This window comes from Ammodytes marinus (genome assembly GCF_949987685.1).
Source record: "Ammodytes marinus genome assembly, chromosome: 17".
NCBI lineage: Eukaryota > Metazoa > Chordata > Actinopteri > Uranoscopiformes > Ammodytidae > Ammodytes > Ammodytes marinus.
This window is the reverse complement of record NC_137221.1, coordinates 7,600,588-7,623,532: the sequence shown is the minus strand read 5'-3', so window position 1 is coordinate 7,623,532 and position 22,945 is coordinate 7,600,588. Positions and strand designations below refer to the sequence as shown.

General features: G+C 41.2%; 2 protein-coding genes across 2 annotated transcripts; both read left to right on the top strand.

Moving 5' to 3' along the window:
- The first annotated feature begins 21 nt into the window (after window positions 1–21).
- rragcb (Ras-related GTP binding Cb) lies at window positions 22–3,904 on the top strand. The gene is made up of 7 exons (XM_080044818.1): window positions 22–482; window positions 892–1,095; window positions 1,206–1,405; window positions 1,881–1,995; window positions 2,072–2,214; window positions 2,613–2,761; window positions 2,889–3,904. Exons 1-7 carry the CDS (start codon window positions 303–305, stop codon window positions 3,029–3,031), a joined length of 1,134 nt encoding a protein of 377 aa, XP_079900944.1. The 5' UTR covers window positions 22–302; the 3' UTR covers window positions 3,032–3,904.
- A 1,629-nt stretch (window positions 3,905–5,533) lies between these two features.
- fhl3b (four and a half LIM domains 3b) lies at window positions 5,534–22,514 on the top strand. The gene is made up of 6 exons (XM_080045480.1): window positions 5,534–5,703; window positions 17,556–17,735; window positions 18,994–19,168; window positions 20,439–20,608; window positions 21,040–21,226; window positions 21,839–22,514. Exons 2-6 carry the CDS (start codon window positions 17,580–17,582, stop codon window positions 21,988–21,990), a joined length of 840 nt encoding a protein of 279 aa, XP_079901606.1. The 5' UTR covers window positions 5,534–5,703; window positions 17,556–17,579; the 3' UTR covers window positions 21,991–22,514.
- Window positions 22,515–22,945: the final 431 nt, after the last annotated feature.

The following is a 22,945-nucleotide window of genomic DNA, read 5'->3' as shown; positions in this document are numbered from 1 at the left end:
GCCGCGACAGGGGGCGGAAATGTCTAACTTGTGACTAACCTTTGACTCGTTTTTTTCTGTTTTCTAGTCTGATTTAATCAAAACCGTGTGGATATTATCCTATCTTAACTTTTTGGAGACTTGTGTTTTAAATGCCGTGTGGATACGTTGCGTTCTCAGGGGACATTTTTAACGCCTTTGTACGGCTGCTAGCTCACTAGCTCGGTGTGGAAATCAACCAAAACAACAACAACAACAAAAAGGTTCCTGTGCGATTTATGTATTTAGCCAGGTAACTGTTTCTAAGACTAGTGATATACAGGATGTCTATTCAGTATGAGGAGCCTACGTTGACGGGGAGTTACAGTGTCGTGGGCTCGTTTCCTAAAAGTTTTGATTATGGTGTGGAGGAGGCGGACATGGAGGAGAACTGCACCTCCGCGGACAAACCTCGGATCCTACTGATGGGACTGAGGCGGAGCGGCAAGTCCTCCATCCAGAAGGTAAATCACATCCAAATAACCCCCAAAACACACCGGTTTTAAGTGCAGGGCTTGTGGCATGATGTGTGGAAGCAACCCCACCCGCCTCTTAAATGTGACCGAGACGACGGAGACGATTGTGGATTTTGGGAGTAACACGTTTGAGCTGGTGGAGGGCTACACATACATGGGCAATCACCTGGACAATAGACTGGACTGAAAATGTCAAAAGCATCTACAATGAGTCCATTCTGGAGAGGAGTCTCCTACATTCAGAGGAAATGGACTATACACCGTACTCATTATAAATGAACTGTACTATTCTATCTATCTATTTATCTATCTAGCATAATATAACCAGTGGAAACATTAAAGCTTCAGTAACATAATTGACATGTAACAATAATCCTTTCTGCACCTTTTGGACCAGGTTGTGTTTCACAAGATGTCGCCCAACGAGACGCTGTTCCTCGAGAGCACCAACAAGATCTACAAGGACGACATCTCCAGCAGCTCCTTCGTCAACTTCCAGATCTGGGACTTCCCGGGCCAGGTGGACTTCTTCGACCCGACGTTTGACAGCGAGATGATCTTCAAGGGAACCGGGGCTCTGATCTTTGTCATTGACGCTCAGGTAAAGATGACAGTCGTTTAGAGTAAAAGGCTTAGAGACGTCTGGTTTTTAATGGCTTCTTCTGTCGAGATGAAATAACACAAACATTTTCTTGTCTCTGTTGTGGTCAGGACGATTACGTCGAGGCTCTCGGGCGGTTACATCTCACCGTATCTCGAGCGTACAAAGTCAATCCTGACATCAACTTTGAAGTGTTCATCCATAAAGTGGACGGCCTGTCAGACGACCACAAGATAGAATCACAGAGAGACATCCATCAGAGGGCCAATGATGATCTGGTAGACGCACACCTGGAGAGGCTTCACCTCAGGTCAGTGTGTGATGTGTCCACACAGACAGAGAGAGAAACAAAAAGTGGTTGTAATACACTGAAATACTATAGAGAGATGTTGCTACCTGACAACTGAGCTAACAAACATTTGCAACAATATATCAATGCAGCGTGGCATTAGATTAAATACATTGTGAATTTACCCTTATGGCCCAAATGAATGAATTCAGGTGTTCATATTAATCTACAACCTGTCTGTACTGTGATATACTGTATGTTGCTCCTAGAAACAAACACACAGAATAATCACCCAACTCTGCAGCTTCGCTGAGCTCTAATGAGCCTTTTAATTTATTTTATCAGATGGTTTTGGTTGCCTGCAGACTTTGCTCCAATTATCTTAACTTCATAGTAATCTCAGACATGACATCACTTGTCGTTTGGTGTTAGATTTCAGGCCATTGCCTCAACTTGTTTGTTAACTTGTTTCTCCTTCTCTTATCTCTCTCCTTAGCTTCTACCTCACCAGTATCTACGATCACTCCATATTCGAGGCCTTCAGTAAAGTCGTGCAGAAGCTCATTCCTCAGTTACCGACGTTGGAGAACCTCTTGAACATTTTCATATCTGTAGGTTGTCTTGTTTTTTTGTTTATTTGTTTATCTATGTGTGTCTTCTCTTATTGACACACTTGACATTTTGCAGCATTCAGGGATCGAGAAAGCCTTCCTGTTTGATGTGGTCAGCAAGATCTACATCGCCACAGACAGCTCCCCCGTGGACATGCAGTCCTACGAACTGTGCTGCGATATGATCGATGTTGTCATCGACGTCTCCTGCATTTACGGGTCAGAAGAATTGTATTGTATTTGTGTTAAAGCCCATGTAAACCCAAATCCACAACATTCATCTTACTATGTCATTTAGGGAGTTAGTAGCATGATAGTAAACATTTGGAAAGAGTTAGACAAATGTGTCAATCCAAATGAAGGACATTGTCATTGAAGTTGGATAAACTTGACAGAAATGCAGTGAACGTTCTATAAAACTAAGACTGTTGCCATGAGGACTGTTTGATATGGCCATGCCCACACAGTCTTGTCAATTTGTCTCAACAAACTAAAAAGCCTCCCTTTTTTTAAACTAAGTTTTATTATATTTATAAACATTTATTTTCAATCAGATTTTTGTATAACAGAGATACTATCCTTTTAAAGGTGCCTTTCTGTCTTCTCCTTCTTGGCAGGTTGATGGAGGACGGCAGTGGCTGTGCCTTCAACGACGGTTCCATGGCGATCATCAAGCTCAACAACACCACAGTGCTTTACCTGAAAGAAGTCACAAAGTTCCTCGCTCTCGTCTGCATCCTCAGAGAGGACAGCTTTGAGAGGAAAGGTGTGTGGTAGTTTTATATACTTTTATATTACAGATGGTTAATTGCACAAGCATAATAATCCATAGAGGCCAGGTATAAATTGCTTAAATTAAATGTTTTTAAAACACCTTTTTCTTCCCTGTGCAGGTTTGATAGAGTACAATTTCCATTGTTTCCGAAAAGCCATCCACGAAGTGTTTGAAGTCGGCAATTCGCCGCTAGCCGTCAGCTCGACCAGCAAAAACCTAAAGGGCATAACGTACGCTGCAATGAATGGAAATGCTGTTTAAAGATGAAACAAGGGACGTGTAGGATCCTCTGGTTGACCTGGAATGCAATGAGGGCCGTACGGCATGGAGGGAATAATTGGTTTTCCTCCCGTCAAACAACTGTTGCCTTGTGAACCTTGATCAGTCAGAGAAACTGCAGCTGTGTTACTGATAAACTCTGAAAGATGAAAATGTGACAAAAACTTTGGACTCAAATCTTAACTACCTGGTTCTCTTCTACATCTGTCCGGTACGACAGACAGGTGACATATGCCAAAAAACAATAATATTTTCCCAGCACATTTATCGGTATGAAAACGTCAGATATAGAAATAATTCTGTCAGCAATGTTTACCTTCTTGGCCAGTAAAATGCTCTTCGCTCTGCAACATATAAATACTCGTTGACTCGTGGTCCAGTTTTAAGTGCTTGTCGTCAATATAAGCAGCACAGTGAGTGTGAAAGCTACATTGACTCAAGATTGAACCGTATTTTCCGTGAACTGCACTTGTGTACACTGTGTTTTCTGTTGGTAATGACTCATGGGAGCAACGAAAGGCGTTCTGCTCAGGATCTAGTCGGAGCGGACCCGTGCCAGTGACGCCATTAAAAGCCTCGGTCCGTCAACAGAGGGGATGACAGCTTGTTGCTCTTAACAGAGTCTGGAAGTAACTGATGATGCTTCTCACAACAACCCTCTGACAGTCGGCCTTTTGTAGCTTGATGAACATTTATGACCAAATTTACTTCACAGACATTCAGTGTGTTGCAGTTGTCGTTTTACCTTTTTTTTCTTTGCGAGCGGTGAACGGGACCTGAGTTATGTTACACTTTGAGGATTTTTTTTATTTTTATTATTGTACATGTGTCTTTAATAAAATATATTTCATATTTTGCTGAGTCAAGTTTAACTATGTTTTTTAAACGGAAGGCTGCTTAAAATAATTTAATCAAAAACTGTTCTCAGTATCTCATTCTAACAAAGTTCCTGTTGAAGTCATATGAAAAACTTTATAATACAGCACATATAAGATAAGAACTCAGTGTATAGTAATAGTGTATTTTAGTTTTAGATATAGGTTAATTTTTTTGGATGCACAATCCAACCTAGTGCATCCACCCCATGTTGAATTGTTGTAACGAACCGGCTTGAACAGCAGAGGGCAGAATATTTACAACATTCAAGTTGAGATGATGTAGAAAATATCACCATGGGAAAATCTATGTAAATCAAAAAAGTTAATATTTTCATCCAAGTCTTAAGACCTAGCTGCCCATCAACATGTCCTTCAAATAGGCGTGAACATGTCAAACACATGAGTGAGAAGCCTTCGTCACATCGTACACATGTAGGACACATTCTGACTTAACGAGCAGTGGCAGGAAGGAGCCACAGCCGAACCCTCTAATCGTCCTGGTAACCACTGTGGAAAATGGAGGTCAATGGGAGGGAAAATGATATCTTGCTGTTGGAGACCCTACAGTTTGCTCCTGACCGCAGAGAGGATCGCGTATAGCCCAGAAAAACCAAGAAGAAACACAAGACCTGAGAGTGAAAGGCGATGCAGAAAGTGTGGAGCATCATCTCCATGAATAATTGGTGGAAACTGTCGAACAACGTTTCACCATAATTTAGCCTGCTGATTAATACATTGTTTATTATAAGACTTTAACACATTATGATTCGGTTGTAAGCAGATATGAGACATTTTTAAGAATGTGAAATGTCCTATTAAATTATTTCAGAAAATCCCAACCAAGATTTAAACCTGTCTGCATGTGTGTGTGTGTGTGTGTGTGTGTGTGTGTGTGTGTGTGTGTGTGTGTGCGTGCGTGTGTGTGTGTGTGTGTTGATGTTATAGACATGCTCACACTGTAAACTGTATATAGAAAAGGTTCATAAATCCTTCAAAACAAACAGTTATTAGATGCTAAGAAACATATGTAAATGATATACTGCATATATGTGCAAAAAGTGTATAAATGCTACACAAGACTAAGAATACATTAAGTTTTCATCATGAGTGTAAACAGCTGTCATAATCAATCGGAAAAGTTGTATTTATTTCCAAATACATTAATAATCATTTGATTTTCCTTACAGTGTAGGCCTATCTCCCTCTAACTACACTACACTTAGTTTGTTTTAAAAGTGTTATTAAGTGTAGGCTACTGTTTATACATGCTAAATTGGGGGCTTAGAGTTAAGTGTTCCCCAAATAGTGTATCGTGACATCATGAGATTTAAAACGAAAACATTACAAGGGTCCTATTATGGGATTATTATAGGGATTTTTCCATTTACAGGGATAATAAAGTGGTTAACATCTTGCAGCTTGAAGGAAAGAAAATCTACTAGGCTATGCATTTAAAATATACAATTACATCCAAAACACACACCGAGTGTACAGTGAGTGTATGTAGCCTCTCTCAAGTTTGAACTCTCCACAAGGTGAAAGGCTTAGGGAGTGGGGAGAGACAGAGGAAAGGGGCGGGGTTTGGAGCGATGGTTTGGGTTTTTACGCACCAGACACACACATGCTTCAGTCAGTGGAAACCCGTCAGTTTGCCGGCTCGCAGGAGTTCACGGAGGATTTAATTATCTGTCATTTTATACACCAGAGCAAAAGACACGCGCCATACAGACCCGGAGTCAGTGAGCATCTCCACAAGCTGCTGACGCGCAAAGAGAGGTAAGCTCACGTTTGTACCTGACGTTATATTGATGTAAGATTTAGTTTTTTTTATGGAGGGATTTAGACCTATTGTTTGGACTCCTGGAAAATGATCAACAGAAATAAAAAATAATAATTATAAAAAGTATGCTATACAATTTAAAAACATGATAGGCCTACCATATGTTATTGGTGCTACTTCTAGCGATTTAAACCTGAAAAAAGTAGGAAATAAGTTAATTTAAAGTGTGTTATGATGACTTTGTATTGGTGTAATCTCCTGAAGCATTGATTGATGTCTTCTCTGCTGAGGCATGCAAAGATCCTCACCTGTAAACCGGCGCTTTATTTGAGCATAAAATAGATTTTTAATAACCCTTTTTTAATAGATATGAGACTTTCAAATGAATGGCAACCCTCTCTAATTGGTGGTTCCTTCCCAGAGGAGTTATAGCCTAAGTGGTAAATAAGTCATTTACCAAAGCTTTATAGAGCTGTTAAATGCCTTTAATGAGAGAGCAACGTTTGGGTTGCCAGGTTGTAAAAATACTTGACTGAGTGGAATATCTGACCATTTGTTCATAGAAAAGTGCTGTAAAATATATCTATCTATCTATCTATCTATCTATCTATCTATCTATCTATCTATCTATCTATCTATCTATCTATCTATCTATCTATCTATCTATCTATCTATCTATCTATCTATCTATCTATCTATCTATCTATCTATCTATCTATCTATCTATCTATCTATCTATCTATCTATCTATCTATCTATCAATCAGTATGTCTGTCTGTCTGTCTATCTGTCTATCTTTGACCACCAACATTTATATTTACATGTTTGCCAAATCAAGACACCTGCCAGAGGGGTTTTTCAACTCAAAATGTGCTCTTACTAAAGACTTCTAATTGTTTAAAAGCTTTTGTACATATATTGACAACCAAGACAATAATAACAGTAACACTTTGACTTAAAATGTGCTAGAACTGCATATTTTTCGGGCCAAATATTTGACCCCCCCCAGATCCAGGATGGACCAGAGAGGATGTTCTTTCTTTAGCTGTGAGGAAATAGTGGATGTTATTGGGGGTTGGGGGTTGGGGGTGGTGGGGGGGGGGGGGGGGGGGGTGGACTGAAAGGGCTCCAAAAGTCAGTAACCGATACTGTGAATAAGTGCTGCGGGTCCCGGTTTTTCAAGTAGGATTTATGAGATGAAGAACAAGGAGACCTTTGAGGGAAACAAACCCTTAATGTTTCTTGAAACCAGGCTCAAAACACACCTCATAAAGTTTCACATCCGGAGAATAAAAAGCTTAACATGTTGTGCAATCAATTTCTTTCTTTTATTATCATTCACGTTAACAAGCCATTCAGACTGCTTGAGTTCATATGATGTCATGTCTCCTTCAGATTACACATTTTTCTTCTAGAGAGTCAGCAAACCCCCCCCCCCCCACCTCCCTCCATCCCCTCAACCCCCATCCCTCGACAACGCTCATAGTTTCCATCACCGCACACCATCCCCAATACCACCATCATGTTCCAATCCATTTGGCTGAAATTAATACGTTCATTGAAACAATCTAGCTCTGGTTGCATTCAGCCCCGTGAAAGGAAGGAATTCCTGACTTTTGTCTTTTTTTAGAAAACAGAAGGGCTGGACCCAAAAATTCCTTTTTTCTATTTCTTCTTCTTCTTCTTCTTCTTCTTCTTTTTCTCAGTTTTCAACCTCACGACTTTGCCACGTTTTGACCACAGTCGCATTCTTCTGGAATTCTTGCGTTGGGCGAAGGTTTGGGCCTGTGTACAATCAGTGGAGGCAAATAAAACCTTTGAAGGGAGATAATTTTTGTAATGTCAAGGGACTGACAGTCATAAAAAAATCAGACGAACTGAGAGAGTCTCATCGTGAGTCAATCTCACACAGACACACACACAGACACACACACACACACACACACATACACACACAAACGGACACACACAATCGTCTGTGTCATTTCCCATTTCCCGTTTATGTTGTGAAGCCTGGCAAGAGTTTGAAAGGAGAGGTTTGACATTTACTTTGACTGTCTTCCTGAGAGTTAGACTTTAGACACATTTTTTCCAACTGCACCTTGGCTGAGACGATGATGATGGTTGAAAAAAACCCACACACTTACATGCAGCACTTTGTAGCTTAGGTTATTTGGAGCTGATGTACTTACATGATTCTTTCTGTTCTGAGTTAGGCCTATACCTTAGTTGAATGTACTTAATGGAAGTTGCCTTAGAAAAAAGTGTCAGCTAATTTATGTAATGTTATATAAGTAATGATTTATACCACTCTTTAAAACCAAAAAGGGGATATAACAAGTTCATTAGGGCGCTTTCAATGTGCTGGCTGCTAGGTTTTGTTATCTTTGGACTAGTCTTCTGCAGGTGTAAAAACTTAGATTTTGGATTCTGGAACCAACCCTCTGCCTCTCCGCAGCTCTCCAACACAAAGATGAAACTCAGTCGAATAAATCTAGCAGCAAACATCTACGTGAGACAGCAGGCCCATGGCTCTTTAGAAAACAAACATTTGTTACCATTGACACCCAGGTCTCGAATGCTCCGACGCCAGCTGGCAGTTGATGGAAAAATATGTTTACTGGTGTGTTTGCTTTGGATAATAGCTCCTGCCGGTATTTAAGATAAGGATGACTGTTTATTTGCATCAGTCAGTGTTTCGCCTGCAAGTACAATCCAAGTGCAACAACCACACGGCCAAAAAGTAACTTCACCAAAGGATACTTCATTTCCAGAGACTCTGTGAACTCACTTGATTATGATCTATCTTCCTTTATACTTTAATTATTTTGTCATTGGCAGAACGTTTTATATATATTTTTAGCCACGCTGGTGCATAGATCTTGATGGTAATGTCAGTCTATTGGTCGGGCTATCACTGAAATATCCAAAATATCTATTGGAGGCATTGCCATGACATTTTCACACACATTCATGGTCCCAAGAGGAGGAACCCCAATGGGATCTGTCTTTCCCTCTATGCGCCACTATTAAGTCAAAAGTGAATCTGTTGAATTATTTGGTTTTTCGGTATTAGGTTTTATGTTTACGTTTACTTCATTTTTTACTGTCATTTTCGAATAATTTTCTAGAAATGTTGTGGAAAAAAATGTATACAAATAGCCTCAGATTTGAAGCCAAATAACATATTTCTTCCCAATTGAATTATTTTGGAAGTAACAGAGTAAAAAAGCCAGAAGCATTTCAGACTGATGTCAAAGGAACTAGAGCTAGGCAGTCTTTCAAGAAAGAAAGTTCAAAAGTTGAGTTTGTTCTCATTACGTGCCTGGGTAATTGTCTCGCGACCCCTTGGCCCAGGAGGTCCTGACCCTTTAGGTTGGGAGTCACTGCTTCAGGTCAGGGTGTGTGATGGAGTGGTGTGGGCATTGGCTGTAGTTTGGTCTGTGGCTGTGCGAGACAGACTAGCACGGTGGTGGTGAGTTGTTTACTTGTTTGTCTGACTGAGATCTGTTTATGAGTTTAGAGGTGACGCTGCAGCTGCTGCATCTCACATTGTTTTCGCCGGATAAACAAACAGCCAGCTGGAGCCTCATAAAATAGAAAATCCAGACAGTTAGTCAGACACGTACTCCGTCTTTAATGGTGCTCTATTTCCTGATTGTTATTAGCTTTGTTTAACAGGTTATGTGCCGTTAAAATCCGGTGATACTGATCCTTTTACAGTTTGACATTTGATTGCACTTAAACGATGACAGAAAGTTAAATTTAAGCATGCTGAAAGTCAGCCAACTAGCCAAGAAAATTCTGCTATTTTGTCACATTCAAATGAGCAAAATAATTTGAGAAACTTCTGTGCATTCTGTAGAAATGCATCATGTGATCTGCAGGAACATTTGAAAAGCAACGCCCTACACATGTATCTCTAAAATGACTGTATTCCTAATGTTATGGGCTTAATGTGACAGTTTAGTTGTAAGTAATACCCAATAACAGTGATTATGTTATGGTTTTAGTGGAATTTGGGCAACTATTGATTTTTTGAGCAGGAAATTAATGACAAAAATCAAGCACAGCCCATCTACAGTATGTGTATACTTTATAATTATAAGTCAAATCTTTGACCCTGATTTGACCGTATCAGGATTTCCACTGAAGCAACCGCAGCTACTTTTCATCTCCAAGCAACATAAATATTGTTCGCTCAGATCTGCCAGCTCAGTATCTCAAGAATATCGTCATTGTTTAAAAAAGCAATAAGCAATTCATCCGGACCAGATCTTTAATCTTCGTCAACACTGAATGTGCACTTTGATTTGTGTGCGAGCAGCTGACAGTAGCCTTGTGATCTGCTTGGAAGCCCCACACCACATTGAGAGCGTCTTTGTCCGGGGCGATGAAAGGCAGCGCAGTCATCTGACAGCCATGAAAGAACACTCTTGTTTTTCTGTATCAGTTTATAGCTGTAACCGTGAGGGTGTTGCGTTCCCTCCAAACGCCTGCAGGACTCGGCTGTTGTTGAGACGATATTGTGCCGTTGCTGTCAATATATCCCATTCACCAAAAATCCAGGTTATGTAACCCAGGAGTCACACAATATGAGGACTGTTCTGGGCTGCACAGGTCGTTAAAGTATCCTAATCCATTTCAGGGGAAATAAACAGTCAAGTGGGGCGGTAGTTTAAAAAAAAACACAACTTTGTTACACGCTTTCCTGTTTCAACTGAATGCACACACAGTTTGGGTTATTGAATGAGTCACGCTGTAGCAGCCAGTAAGGCCGCACTTATGCCATCTTCATGCCATGTAATTTAGACTGTAATTAAGCAAAAAAGTTTGAGTGTCTGAGTGCTAATTTGAGTCAGAGATATCAATACAATCTATTCAGCTAATTTAAGTGGAGTTATACATAGTTTGTGTATGAAATCACTTGTTAAGAAACCACTTGAAATAGCCTACGTGAAACCAAAAAAGTGGCTAAAATAGGAAATGTAACGATATAGTCAGCAGCGCGGGTTACCAATTAAATTATGTGACAGTGCTTGTGTTGAATGCAGCAGTGATTTCAGCAAATTGCTGACATCAATACTAACATTCTGACATTTCGCTGGTAAAATGTTTGCCATCTTAGTTCAGCGTGTCAGCGTGCAAACATCTGCTAAATACATAGATAGTAGGTTAAATAGCACTCAGCAAAGTGCAGTTGGGGCTATTGGTTATGTCAATAGTTTTGCAGGTATTTAAAGTTACACTTTAAAGTCAGGGCATCACCAAAGTTATAACAATTCATCTTCTGGGGACCATGAATATCTGAAAGTAATTTCATGGCAGTCCACCCAATAGTTGTTGAGATTTTTGACTCAAAGCCACTCAAAGAAAAGTCAGAGGATCATCAAACTCATTAGGATACATACTTTATGGAGCATGAATGTCTGTAGCCTACATCATTTCATGACAATCCATCAAACAGTTGTTTAGATGTCTCAGTCTAGACTAAAGTCGTCATTGTGCTGCGAGCCCGACTAAACTCCCACCTTGTTAACCACCCTCTCTTAGGTGTTCCAGTAAAAAGAGAAAGCAGTGATTGTAAGTCTCAAGCATTACAGTAAAGGTAGACCTGCTATAACGTAATTTCAAAAAACAGCACAGAGGCTGTTTTATAACACGTGAATTGATATTTTATGGCCGTGACAGATTTAACACTTAGCAACATATTTGCTCCAGTGGATTTTTATTACGTGTGACAGCGGTTTTCATCGCGGAATAATCTGGTTTTGTAAACCTCGAGACACTGGAGTCCTGCAAATTCCTGTACTAGGGAAAATAAACACCGACACCCTGCAGCAAGCAGCTCCTGGCTACGCTCGTAAGAAACTGTCAGGTCGTTGGAGGAATAAAACAACGCCAGCGAACCATGAAGGGACATGAGACGGGAGGCCCGCGCTGGTCCTGGGAGACATTTGCCATTTGGCTTTAACTACAAAGCGCTCTGAGCCAAGTGACTTTAAATCTCTTACCGGGACAGACAGTGTAACACTGGATGGATTCAACATGTCCACTCATCAAGGTGAATTGTGGCCTTAAATAGTTTCAGCAGCCGTGCTACCAGAGAGAGAGAGAGAGAGAGAGAGAGAGAGAGAGAGAGAGAGAGAGAGAGAGAGAGAGAGAGAGAGAGAGAGAGAGAGAGAGAGAGAGAGGGAGAGAGAGATAGAGGGAGAGAGAGAGAGAGAGAGAGAGAGAGAGAGAGAGAGAGAGAGAGAGAGAGAGAGAGAGAGAGAGAGAGAGAGAGGGTACTTAGACAGGATGGATGACTGTTTGGTTAAATGTCTCGCGGTGGAGCAGTAGAACAGGGCCGACATGTATTTTTTGGGCGACTATCAAGAGGCAAGAGGACACCTGTAGAGCAAAGGGTACGCTTCTTAAACAAGGAGCTTGACTACGTGTGATTCAGTGTTCAGGACTATTAATGTCACACAGCAGGCTGCACGGTGTGACCATGAACAGACGCTTCGCAGATGTTTATTTGAGGATTTATGGGAGAAAAATAACAGCTAGGCCTAATATGATCTGGATCTTATATGAGCCACTCAATGCATGATGTTGAAATTTAAATAGCCCTGAATTTATAGCACATGAAAACTACCTACCGGACTTTATGTGGTTTGAATGCACCTCTTAAAAGTTTTAAATTCCAAGTTGTGCAATTTGAAACTGTTTAAAAATGACGATAGAGAATTCCAAAGAGTTCCAATTTGGATCCAAAAATCCATTTCAAGTCAGAGAACCTTTATTGTTATGTTTCTCTTATTAATTTTTTTTTTTGGACATATGCAGCTCACAACACAGCTTAAAACCACAGAATTTAAGTTTTTTAAATTTCTTATAAAGCATGTTAATAAATGAAATGTAAGCTTATTGAACTTTTGGTAGAGCTATATATTGTAAGTTTCCTTGTCGTTATGCTTAGCTAAGCTAACCGCCTCCCAGCTCCGCTCCATCCAACTCATTCTCATTTGACTGTTTCTATGAGTCTTGTTATATCTGCCTATTGTGTATCCGACTATAAAGTTATGACCTTTCCAACAGCGACTGTAGCATGTTGGTTTGAACAATGAATGATGGATTTGCTGTTGTGTTTTGGCACGAGTCCCCTAAGAATCCTCTAAAGGACGATCTGATGACAGCATGGAGACCACAGACTTTGTTCACAGATGTTGTGGTTCAGGAAGAGAAACATGAAGCTCCAAACGAAGGGGAAGACTATGTCCGGAAGGAAAACCATTGTTCTATCCACTGCATTCATCGCAGACATGGACGGACGAGAATAGAACGCTCCCCTACAAGCTCTTTGGGACGTTTTAGGAGGGAAGTTGGGGGCTGATTTCCCCCCTTCAGACAAGAAGCAATCTGACAGAAAACAGACATAGGATGTGATGTTTTTTTTTCATCTCAGTTTGGTTTTCCCTCCTTGTTTTGTTGACCCTCGTTCGATGCCCTTTGAGGAGAAGCAGTGCTGTTATCTGTATAGAGGGATGTCCTCCTGTGACTATACATACAGCATAATCAGAATAAGGTCATGGTCGGAGTAAGCCAAAATGTGCAGCAGTTTGCAACACTGGTTTACAGTTTTTAAACTAGCTTGTGTAAACCATGGCGTAAACTTCCTTAAAAGAAGAGGTACCATTGTTGGCTGACAAAATAATTGAAGACAACAATCATGACATAGTGAGTGTTCATTTTCCTTGGATGGGACGGCCGGGAATAATTGCGGGGAAAAGCCCCGTGGTCATGACGCTTCTACTAGTGAACATCGCTGGTTTATTCAGAGTATGCCGATTGACTTGTAAACAAAAATATGTAGCTGTTGCGCATGTTAAGCCCTTATTTGGATTATTGTTTTAACCAGAGTATGGACTTTAATCTGAATATGCTGTGCATGCAAACCTAGTCCACGGCATCGGTACAAGAAGTCTTTCTGTGAGAGAGAGTTTCTGGCTCTAGATCATCACCTAGATTTAGTGTTTATCTTTTCTTTATGTTTATCTGAAATTGCTGCATCATTGGTTAATAGAAACAAAATGTTTGATAGCAGCCAGACACGGGGGAATGTAAACCACACTTTCGACATGACGCCGCCTCGGTCGACCAGATGCAAATACTTGGAGGTTTGCAGAGCGTGAAGCGCGGTACCTGTAAAACCTTCATCATGAGTGGCGTTTAATTCTTAACAGCCTGGTTACAGAAACCACAAGAAGTGTTTTTTTTCCTGAGAGAACAAGTGGCCTTCATTAGTTTGTACTGAGGCTCTGGGTCATCTCATCGCTTTGCCCGAGACGCTGACGTCTTCGGGCTCATTTCTCGACCCCTCTGGGAGATTTCAAAAACCACATGATTGCTCAGCTGCTCTTTGTTGAACCGACCTCCTCATTTCTGACATTATAGAAACATGTCAAAGCCGCTCGGTGCCCAAAAATAGGCGGGGGAGGAGGGGAGGGGGTTGGGGGAGAGATTATAAACAATAACCGTTTCCAAGTGAAATACTTCAATGTCTGCCTTTGTAAATGTTCCAGACGTTTTGATCCTGAGCATGAGCATACATCCAAACTGTTAGGAGACCTTTCATTATCCATAATCTTCATCCACACTGTGTATATCTCTCTCAGCCCGGCCTTAACTGTTCCTCGTGAGGATATTTTAACCTCCCACACTTCATTTCCCCTGCTCGTTTCAGAAACAGGGGGTCACGTACCCTGCTAATGTCTTTACTGTGCACAGCAATAATGTCCGGATAATGTTACTGTCTCTGTGCCCGGCCTCATTTCCACCTGTCCTTCCTCTTCATCCACAAGTAATTTATTTTAGATTAAGCCAGGAATATACCGTTAGCTAATTCTCAAGGTTAAATTGGTGCCCAGGGCCTCAGTTAGTAATTTGATCAAATGTATTATTTGCGGGATGTGACTCTCATTTTCAAGAGGTTTTTTGGACAAATTATAAAAATTTTCCGTCGACTGTACTGGAGGTCAAAAGTTTTCCAGACATCCAAGTTAAATTTGGGATAGACCATGTTGAAAAATGACAGTTTTTTTTAGTTGACATAAAACAATTTTGACATCATTAAATCATTGCAATGACTTGTTTTGAGTGTGACAAATGGCCTGACTACATATTGAAATATAGTCGCACAAAACCTGTTGGAACAAGTTATATAAATAAACTTTGTTAACAAATGTATCCAGTTTAGGGGCGCCCTTAGCTCAGTTGGTGGCGTCCCCCCCCCCCCCCCCATGGGTCTCGGCCAGCAGCGGACCCGGGTTCGATTCCAGCCCGCGGTCGTTATCTGCATGTCACTCCCTCTCTGTCCCATTTTCAACTCTGTCTCTACACTATCAATAAAGCATAAAAATGCCAAAAAAGTTATCTTAAAAAAATAAATAAAATGTATCCAGTTTAATATACTCTACATCAATATCTTTTGACCAATAAACTATATGATAAAACTGCTTAGTGTTGTCATTTTGTTTCCTGTTGTTTTCTCATTCTTCTGTCTTTCCCGCTGGTATGCGGCTTTAAATTATACTCCTGTCTTTCCAAAAAAATCTCTGGCAAAAACCACCAAACCCATGTCTTTTGAGTCACATCTAGCCTAAATATTTCCCTTTTTTCTACTCTGAGGATTTGTTTGGGTCATTGGTGAGCTGGAGATTTACTATGTTCACATGATTGTTAGGGTCAATATGATGACAAATGTACTTAAGAGTTAAACTGGAGTAACCTTTCTTGGAGATCCACCCCATCTCCCAAGAGACATTGTGTTTTCATGTCATGCACCCAGCTGGCAAGGGAAGAGATACAAAAAAACTCCATTATGAGGCATTTGAGATTTGGGACACTGTCAAACCTATTAAAAGATTTTTATGAGAAAATGCGGTTGTGCTGGTAGATATTGTATTTGTTTGTAGCTCAGTATCAGTTTCTGCAAAGACTAACCCACTGTAAAGTGGTCTATGTGAAAGCATTGGTAACTTTGGTAGCAACCCTAGTAATTTTCTGGGCCACAGTAATTAGTTTGGGCGAAAAAAAAGAGCTAAAGTTGCAGCAAGAAAACATCTTGACGGCATTATAAGTCTTTTTTTCTTACTGATAACGAGCATTTGAGAGAAAGCTGTGGACAAGAGGAATAAACGAGTGGTATTGCCCTTTAAACGCCGGCCAAACCCAGATGAAAAAGCCCTCGAGAGAGAGAGAGCCTTTGAAATTGAGAACACTGTTTCAGTTCAACTCCCAACAATTAATATTGTTAGTTGTTCTCTCTCAAAGCCAAAGCGCCACAGGGGGTTTCCATCAAGAATGAGGGGGAGACAGAAACGGACAATATAGGCTTTCCCTTTTTAGAAAGTAATGATGAAACAAGAGAAGCAGTTGTTTCATTACTGGACTGATTTACGATAAATCAGCCATAGCCTCTTTCAAGTGGCCACTCAGCCCGTTCTCTGTTTGCAGGAAAAGCTCTTTGGATGTGGAACATTTTTGAACAATATCAAACTGTTGACTGCAGTTGTATGTCCTTCTGTAAATCATCACCATTTCTTGCTTGTTGAAAGTTAATCTAAACACAATTGTTAATTGTTCTGTGGGGCAGTTTCACCACTTTTTAAAGTCAACAACTTCTCAGACTCTGGTACATTTTCCCTTAATATCAGCTTTACTGCCAAGTGGCTACAGTCATATCTCACAGACAGACAACAGGTCAAAAGCATCAACAACTCCACCTCCTATGTCCCGAGGCGTCCCCCAGGGCTCCATGCTCGGTCCTCTGTTGTTCAGTTTCTACACGCTGTGTCTGTGTAACATAATCCATCGACATAGTCTTCACTTACATGTCTACGTCGATGATGTCATTATGTTCTAACACTCCTCAGAAATCCATCGTCAATGCTACTCACTCCAAAATGTAATCATGTATGCAACAAGCCAACTTCATGAACCAAACTCACAGCTTCTGCTTCACCATCTACAACTCAGAGACCTCAAAAACGTTTGAGTAATTATTGTCAGCAGCGTCTCTTCTGAACCCTATGTAAATCCTCTACCAGAACAGCCCTTTTCCCACTCAAACATAAATCTATTTCTCCACACATCCAGCTTGCATAAAGTCATGATACGGTTAGGTTACCTTAACCCTAACCCTAACCCTCACCCTTTGACACAACTCCAAACCCTAGTCAATATTAGAATTGTCATTATGTGACCTACATTTAAAATGAAAGATTTAGACTATAATTATTATTAAATACTGACAATTGGTAACATGTAGGGCAGCCTTTGTGGCACTTCATTTAATTTTCTCCGCTGGAAGGGCACCCTGAATGGCACTTAATCACGTTGTTTCCACTCTATCCCCTACATAGCTAAACTCCCTCCCACATCACTCCTCCACTCCTGTGACGCAAACCTCCTGTTCCCACTGTCCAGGAACAAACACTGAACTTTGGGTGATAGCCGCCCTGTGAAACTAAATCTATGGTTCAATCAATCTGTCTGTGATCTAGGGCTTTTGATCTTTGATTTAATGTCCTGTACTCCTCTGCCTCTTTAGTTTGTATTTAGTAATCCAGGATCTTTGTAACCTGTCATGTAAAGCCAATTGGAGTGTCTTGAAAAGCGCCCTAAAATGTTCTCCCATTTTCGCCTCTCCTGTTGGTCTTTAACTCAATCCAAAAACTGTCGGCCTCCCGTCCTCCTGCTTTCTTTCTCTGTCCCACTTATCTCACTCCCCCTCTTTCCTGAGCGGGCTTTCGTGCTGATAGTGAATGTTAAGCTTTGCCTGTGAATACTCTGTTTTTTGCAGGAGTTTCTGCCATTGGAAGACATCATGAGTGACCAGTTCGACTGCAAAAACTGCAACGAGTCCCTGTGTGGACGCAAATACATCCAGGTGGAGGAACAACCTCACTGCATCCCCTGCTATGACCGGCTTCACGCCCACACCTGCCAGGAATGTAAAGAAGTCATCGGCCATAATGCCAAGGTGAGCTAACTAAACCTGTGCAGAGTTGGTAAAGTAACTAATACATATGACTAAACTACTGTATTTCTTTTACAGTGCTTTTTTAAAGGAATTGTCCTTTCATTTCAGCTTAAAATGTTGTACTTTGCTTTGGTGACAGGCAAGTTTTTAATTTATTTAGTTAGTATAGAAAGCGGAAGGTTTTGTCTTGTCTTGTCTTGCCGGCTGCCTAAACTACACAGCACTGCGGGAAATGTATCTGTTTATTACTTTTTCTTCATTTATCATTCAAACTGATGAAGGCTACCAACCCACGTATAGGAATCTGACTGTGTCATGTTGAGTTCTCTGGAAAACTGTACTTACTGGATACCAAATAACTCCCTTAAAGTTGCCCCTAAAGCCATTAGTGAGTGAAAATTAAAAACACTGCCCTGGAGGAAACGCCCCCCCAGACGCCAAGAGGACGTCAGAACTGTGTGAATTATGAGCTCCCTGTGAGGGACTGTCAGTAAATTAGGCTCCTGCTTGCTTTGGCCGGCCCTCCTCTGCACAAGACATAACAACAGTCATTCTTCATCCTTCTCCGCTGCTCCGCTGTAGTTGTTTGTCTTTGACTGTGAAACCCCACGCCTCAAAAATAAGTTTTTCACCGACCGTTCAATGGGGCCATTTATCACTCAGCTGGACTGAACTGCACTTGAACTGGAACACAAGCAGCTGTTAGAGAAGAAGAAAAAAAAAAAAAGTGGGTTTATTCTGATTTTTAAAAGAAAATAATCAGGAAAACAATGGCAGTGCATAAAAACTCCTCTGTGAACTCTCTACTGCTTTGGAGCACAGCAGGGTGCCGTAGGAAACTTTTGGATTTTTGACTCCCATGACGTCGCACATCCGAAAGACATGCGTGTCCTTGTGCAGGAAACTGGATCCTGTGGTTAACCATGACCTCTGACCCGTTAATCAGATGGGACGCAGCAAATACGGAATCTCCCTGTGAGGAATGATAACATATGAAGTCTCTTTATTGACTCGCAGTTGAGGGCTACACATGCTTGAGTTTATATATTAATCACTGTCACTTAGTTGACACAAAGTTGATTAAGCCTATCGGTTCCACAAAACTCTCTGTATTTCTCAGCATGGCGGCGTTCACAAACTGGTGTCGCCCCCTGACACTGGCTCAGGAGCTCAGAAAAAGTTTTTATTATATGGCCATTTTAACGGAGTGGTTTTGTAAATGCTTTTTTCTCCCTCTCTTCCTCTCCTGTTTCTTTAGGAGCTCTTCTACGAGAACAGACATTACCACTCGCAATGTTTTCGCTGTTTCCGCTGCGACCGCTCTCTGGCTGACGAGCCCTTCACCAGCCAAGAGGACGCGCTGGTCTGCAGCGAGTGCTACGGCAACGAGTTCTCCTCCAAGTGTGTGGCCTGCGACAAGAAAGTCATGCCAGGTACAGTGACAAAAAAAGACCAAAGAAACTCCCCCTCTACCCCCTCCCCCCCCCTTAAAAAACACCAAGTTCACAAACCCTCCTTTAGGGACGGATCCTTGAATAATCGCTCAAATTGTCTGAAAGTTCACACCCTGTCTGTGTAGGGATAAAAGGGCTAATGAGTTTTTCCTCTCCGGGGCGTGACAGCTTAGATGTGACAGAATGATTGTTTCCTTGCTTGGCTGAAAATAGGTTTAAAGCTCTGGGCCCTATGACGATACGAGTGCAGCGGTGGTGTCGGATGACTGAGAAATTACCCGGGCCTGTGGGTCGTGTGGGATATTATAGCCTAAATCACCACCAGTACCCCCCCCCCCTTTTCTTTGTGAACAGAGCATTCATTTTCTTAAGTTTCTGTTCAGCCTGGAATGCCTTTTAAAACGGTGCTGTCCTCTCTCTCCCTTTTTCTTCTTAAAAGTGCAGTTGAGTTCAAGTTCAAAACGTTCAAAACGCCATCATGCCTGTGGGTTGGATTTCAGGTCCCAAAAGTCGTAAAACAAGGCCAGTGATTAAGGAATATGACGTCAAGGTTTCAAAGGCTCCTTACTATTATAAACCTCGACAGTGAAGCATGTGCTTTTTAGCATATTCTGAGTGGACAAACAGGCACTTTAAGACTAAGTAATGAGGAGCGGTACGATGCTTTGCAGGAAGAGTATTAGGGCCATGAGAGTGGGAAAAAATTGGGAGGAGAAAGTTTTTTTTCAAATTATGCAATTAGAAAAAAGACGAAATTTAGAGAATAAAGACTAAATACAATGTTGGGAATAAACTTCACAGTTCAAGATTGTGGTAAAGTTGATAAGATGTTGATAGATTTGAACTTCAGGGTTCAAAATAACTGATAAGCAAAAAGATGCACTTTAACTTTAATTAATAGTATATAATGTTCCTTATACTCTTAGTGCAGCTTCATATATGGGCTTTGCTTTGTTACAGCTTGTCAGATTGTTTTAAATGCGAGATAAGCTGTTGTAATTGTACGGTGCAGGAGGGCTGTGTAAGAACAGGTTTAGCCGTCACACTAAATCATCACGTCTTGTCTTCTCGGTGTTCCTGGGAATGCTATTGCTTTTCATTCAAGCTTATAGCAACAGCAGCAGTAGGGCAGAGATCAAAGGCAGGCCCGCAGTGACACACAGGTTTCAAAATGTCAGGGGAAGATATCAACAAACCTCTCAAACCCTTATCTGCTCTCTCCCTGTCTTCCACTCTTTACTTCTGACAGGGTCCAGACTGCTGGAGTACGACGGCTCCACTTGGCACGAGGATTGCTTTGCGTGTCACGGCTGTGAGAAGCCCATCGGTGCAGAGGCCTTCATCCCCGACAACAGCCACTACTACTGTGTGCCCTGCTACGAGGGCAGGGTCGCTCCGCAGTGCAGCCACTGCAAAAAGGTGAAGCTGGTCTCAAACGGAGTGGGAGAAACACCTTTAAAAATAATCAGTGGAGCCCCGTATCAGACTCAACATAAATGAAATAGAAAAATTGCCATATTACTTTGTATAATTTAAGTATGATACAGTAATATACAGGAGATATAAAATGAATTAATGACTGTTACTCAATTAAGCTATAAATTATAAAGGAGGATAAAGCCACAGGCTGTTTTTTTTTCGACATGATGCTCTTTCAGTTCAGCCTATCTTGAGTTGATAAAGTTTACCATGTCGTGTCAGTTTATAGGATAAACATAAAATTAACTTTATCAGTAGAAGCCCAAAGTAAGAAGACAATCGGAGAAATCTTTGTACCAAAATGGTGGCAGTTGTCACTAAAACAAATTAACAATTTTACTGATAGAGTTTGTATTTGTGTTTCCCTGCAGGCTCTGACTAAAGGAGGGGTGACCTACAAGGACGAGGTGTGGCACAAAGAGTGTTTCGTCTGCACGGGCTGCAAAGCTCCGCTAGCCGGCCAACCCTTCACCTCGCAGGGGGAGAGTCCGTACTGCGTCAAGTGTTTCAGCAGCCTGTACGCCAAGAAGTGTGCCAGCTGCAACACGGCCATCACAGGTCAGTGGAGGGCACGGAAAAAAACATCGATTGGAACAAAGGGGTTGTGGCTCAATCAATTCCGGCACTGAAGAATTTATAATCTGCCTGTGATTCCTGTCTGTCTCGATTGTCTTCTATCAGTGAAACAAACAAACAAAACAAACAAAGGTGCAGGCAGTCAGGAGGAGATTCAGGTTTCAAATCTTGGCTCGGATGCTTTTCTTTGTGGTTTGCATGTTTGTATAAATCCTTTTGTTTCGTGGTTTAGGTTGTTGTGTAATGTGCAGCACAACAGGTGTAGGCTTCAACAAGGTCCTATATAATCTTAATCTTCACGTCTCAGAAAATGATATGCTTTTGGGCCACAGCTATAAAAACTATAATACCAGCAGGTTGACAGAAGAACTGGCAGTGCTTTCTATATCATTACTGCCAACTCCTTGTGTTATCTTGGTTTCATTTAGCCTATGTCATTTCTGCAATGTTGTGAGGCTTGTTATTAAACTCTATTTTCCAACCCCTTTCTAAAACATTCCTTTATGAATGTCTTATGTGTTGTGTGTGTGTGTGTGTGTGTGTGTGTGTGTGTGTGTGTGTGTGTGTGTGTGTGTGTGTGTGTGTGTCTCACAGGGTTTGGAGATGGGAAGTACGTTTCTTTCGGGGATAAGCAGTGGCACCAGCCTTGTTTCAAGTGTTCGCGCTGCTCCGTGTCGCTGGTGGGATCCGGCTTCTTCCCGGACCGCGACCTGATCCTGTGCACAGACTGCAACAACGACGACTGACCCCCTCGCTGACTACACTTAAAACCCTCAGCCTCCATCGCACATGAACACTGCCATATCACTCATTCACTACGTAGCTATAACTCGTAGCTATACAAAGCTCAGTACAACTCAGATCTCCCGTCAGCTTTTAGCACGCTGAAATGTTTGTATAAATTCTGCAGAATTGTCCTGTCTGTCTGATGTATGTGTACGACTTAGTTTTTTCCTTTATTTGATATGTTTTGCACGTCAAAGAATTAATAAGATATAAAAAGGATACATGAAATCTTTTAAAGTAAACTATTCATGGAGGTGGTAGTGCACCATTTTATCACACTTTTTCCGTGACGGCTTGATAGAACCAACATTTGAATGTTATGACCTATGCTTGGCACACGTATTTCTACTTTTTATGAAAATATAAAGCTGCCTTTGTTCTTCTCCCACTGCTTGCTGTATTTAAACTTAATTGTCTGAAACTAACCTTTGCAAAATCTACTATCTTTACTGGCGTACATGCAATAAAAAAATTAAAAAACAGAGTGGTGCATAAATCAATTCATAAATTACAAACTTGTTTATATGTACTGACCACGATACACTTATAAATAGGTTGTTTGTGGAGGAAACTCTACTTTTTTCCTTATAATCTATTCAATAGGTTTAGGTTATTTGGGAACAATTCAGTCTGGAATGACCCACATTTCCATACCGCCAGTGAAGCAGCTAGCTTGACTAAAAGGGTCTGGTTGTAGTGGTCACAGTGCTGACAATGCTGACAACTTAGAAACTAATTATCCAGCCACAAAACTGCAACTCAATATTGCTTTTGTGTTGAATGATACCTCATGAAAACCCTTATATCTTGCTGTCTTGACGTCCTCTTTCTTAAAAAATAAAAAATCTGGGGAAAAGCTCCTTCACCAAGATGGTTTTCTGTGGGTTGGTCCCATGCAGACTTTCCCCTCACTAT

Excerpts from the sequence above, each read along its gene's own strand:
- rragcb (XM_080044818.1), top strand. The coding sequence starts at position 303 with ATGTCTATTCAGTATGAGGAGCCTACGTTGACGGGGAGTTACAGTGTC. Across the intron at positions 1,406-1,880 it reads CTGGAGAGGCTTCACCTCAG|CTTCTACCTCACCAGTATCT; the intron begins GTCAGTGTGTGA and ends CTCTCTCCTTAG. Across the intron at positions 1,996-2,071 it reads TCTTGAACATTTTCATATCT|CATTCAGGGATCGAGAAAGC; the intron begins GTAGGTTGTCTT and ends GACATTTTGCAG.
- fhl3b (XM_080045480.1), top strand. The coding sequence starts at position 17,580 with ATGAGTGACCAGTTCGACTGCAAAAACTGCAACGAGTCCCTGTGTGGA. Across the intron at positions 17,736-18,993 it reads TCATCGGCCATAATGCCAAG|GAGCTCTTCTACGAGAACAG; the intron begins GTGAGCTAACTA and ends CTGTTTCTTTAG. Across the intron at positions 19,169-20,438 it reads CGACAAGAAAGTCATGCCAG|GGTCCAGACTGCTGGAGTAC; the intron begins GTACAGTGACAA and ends TACTTCTGACAG.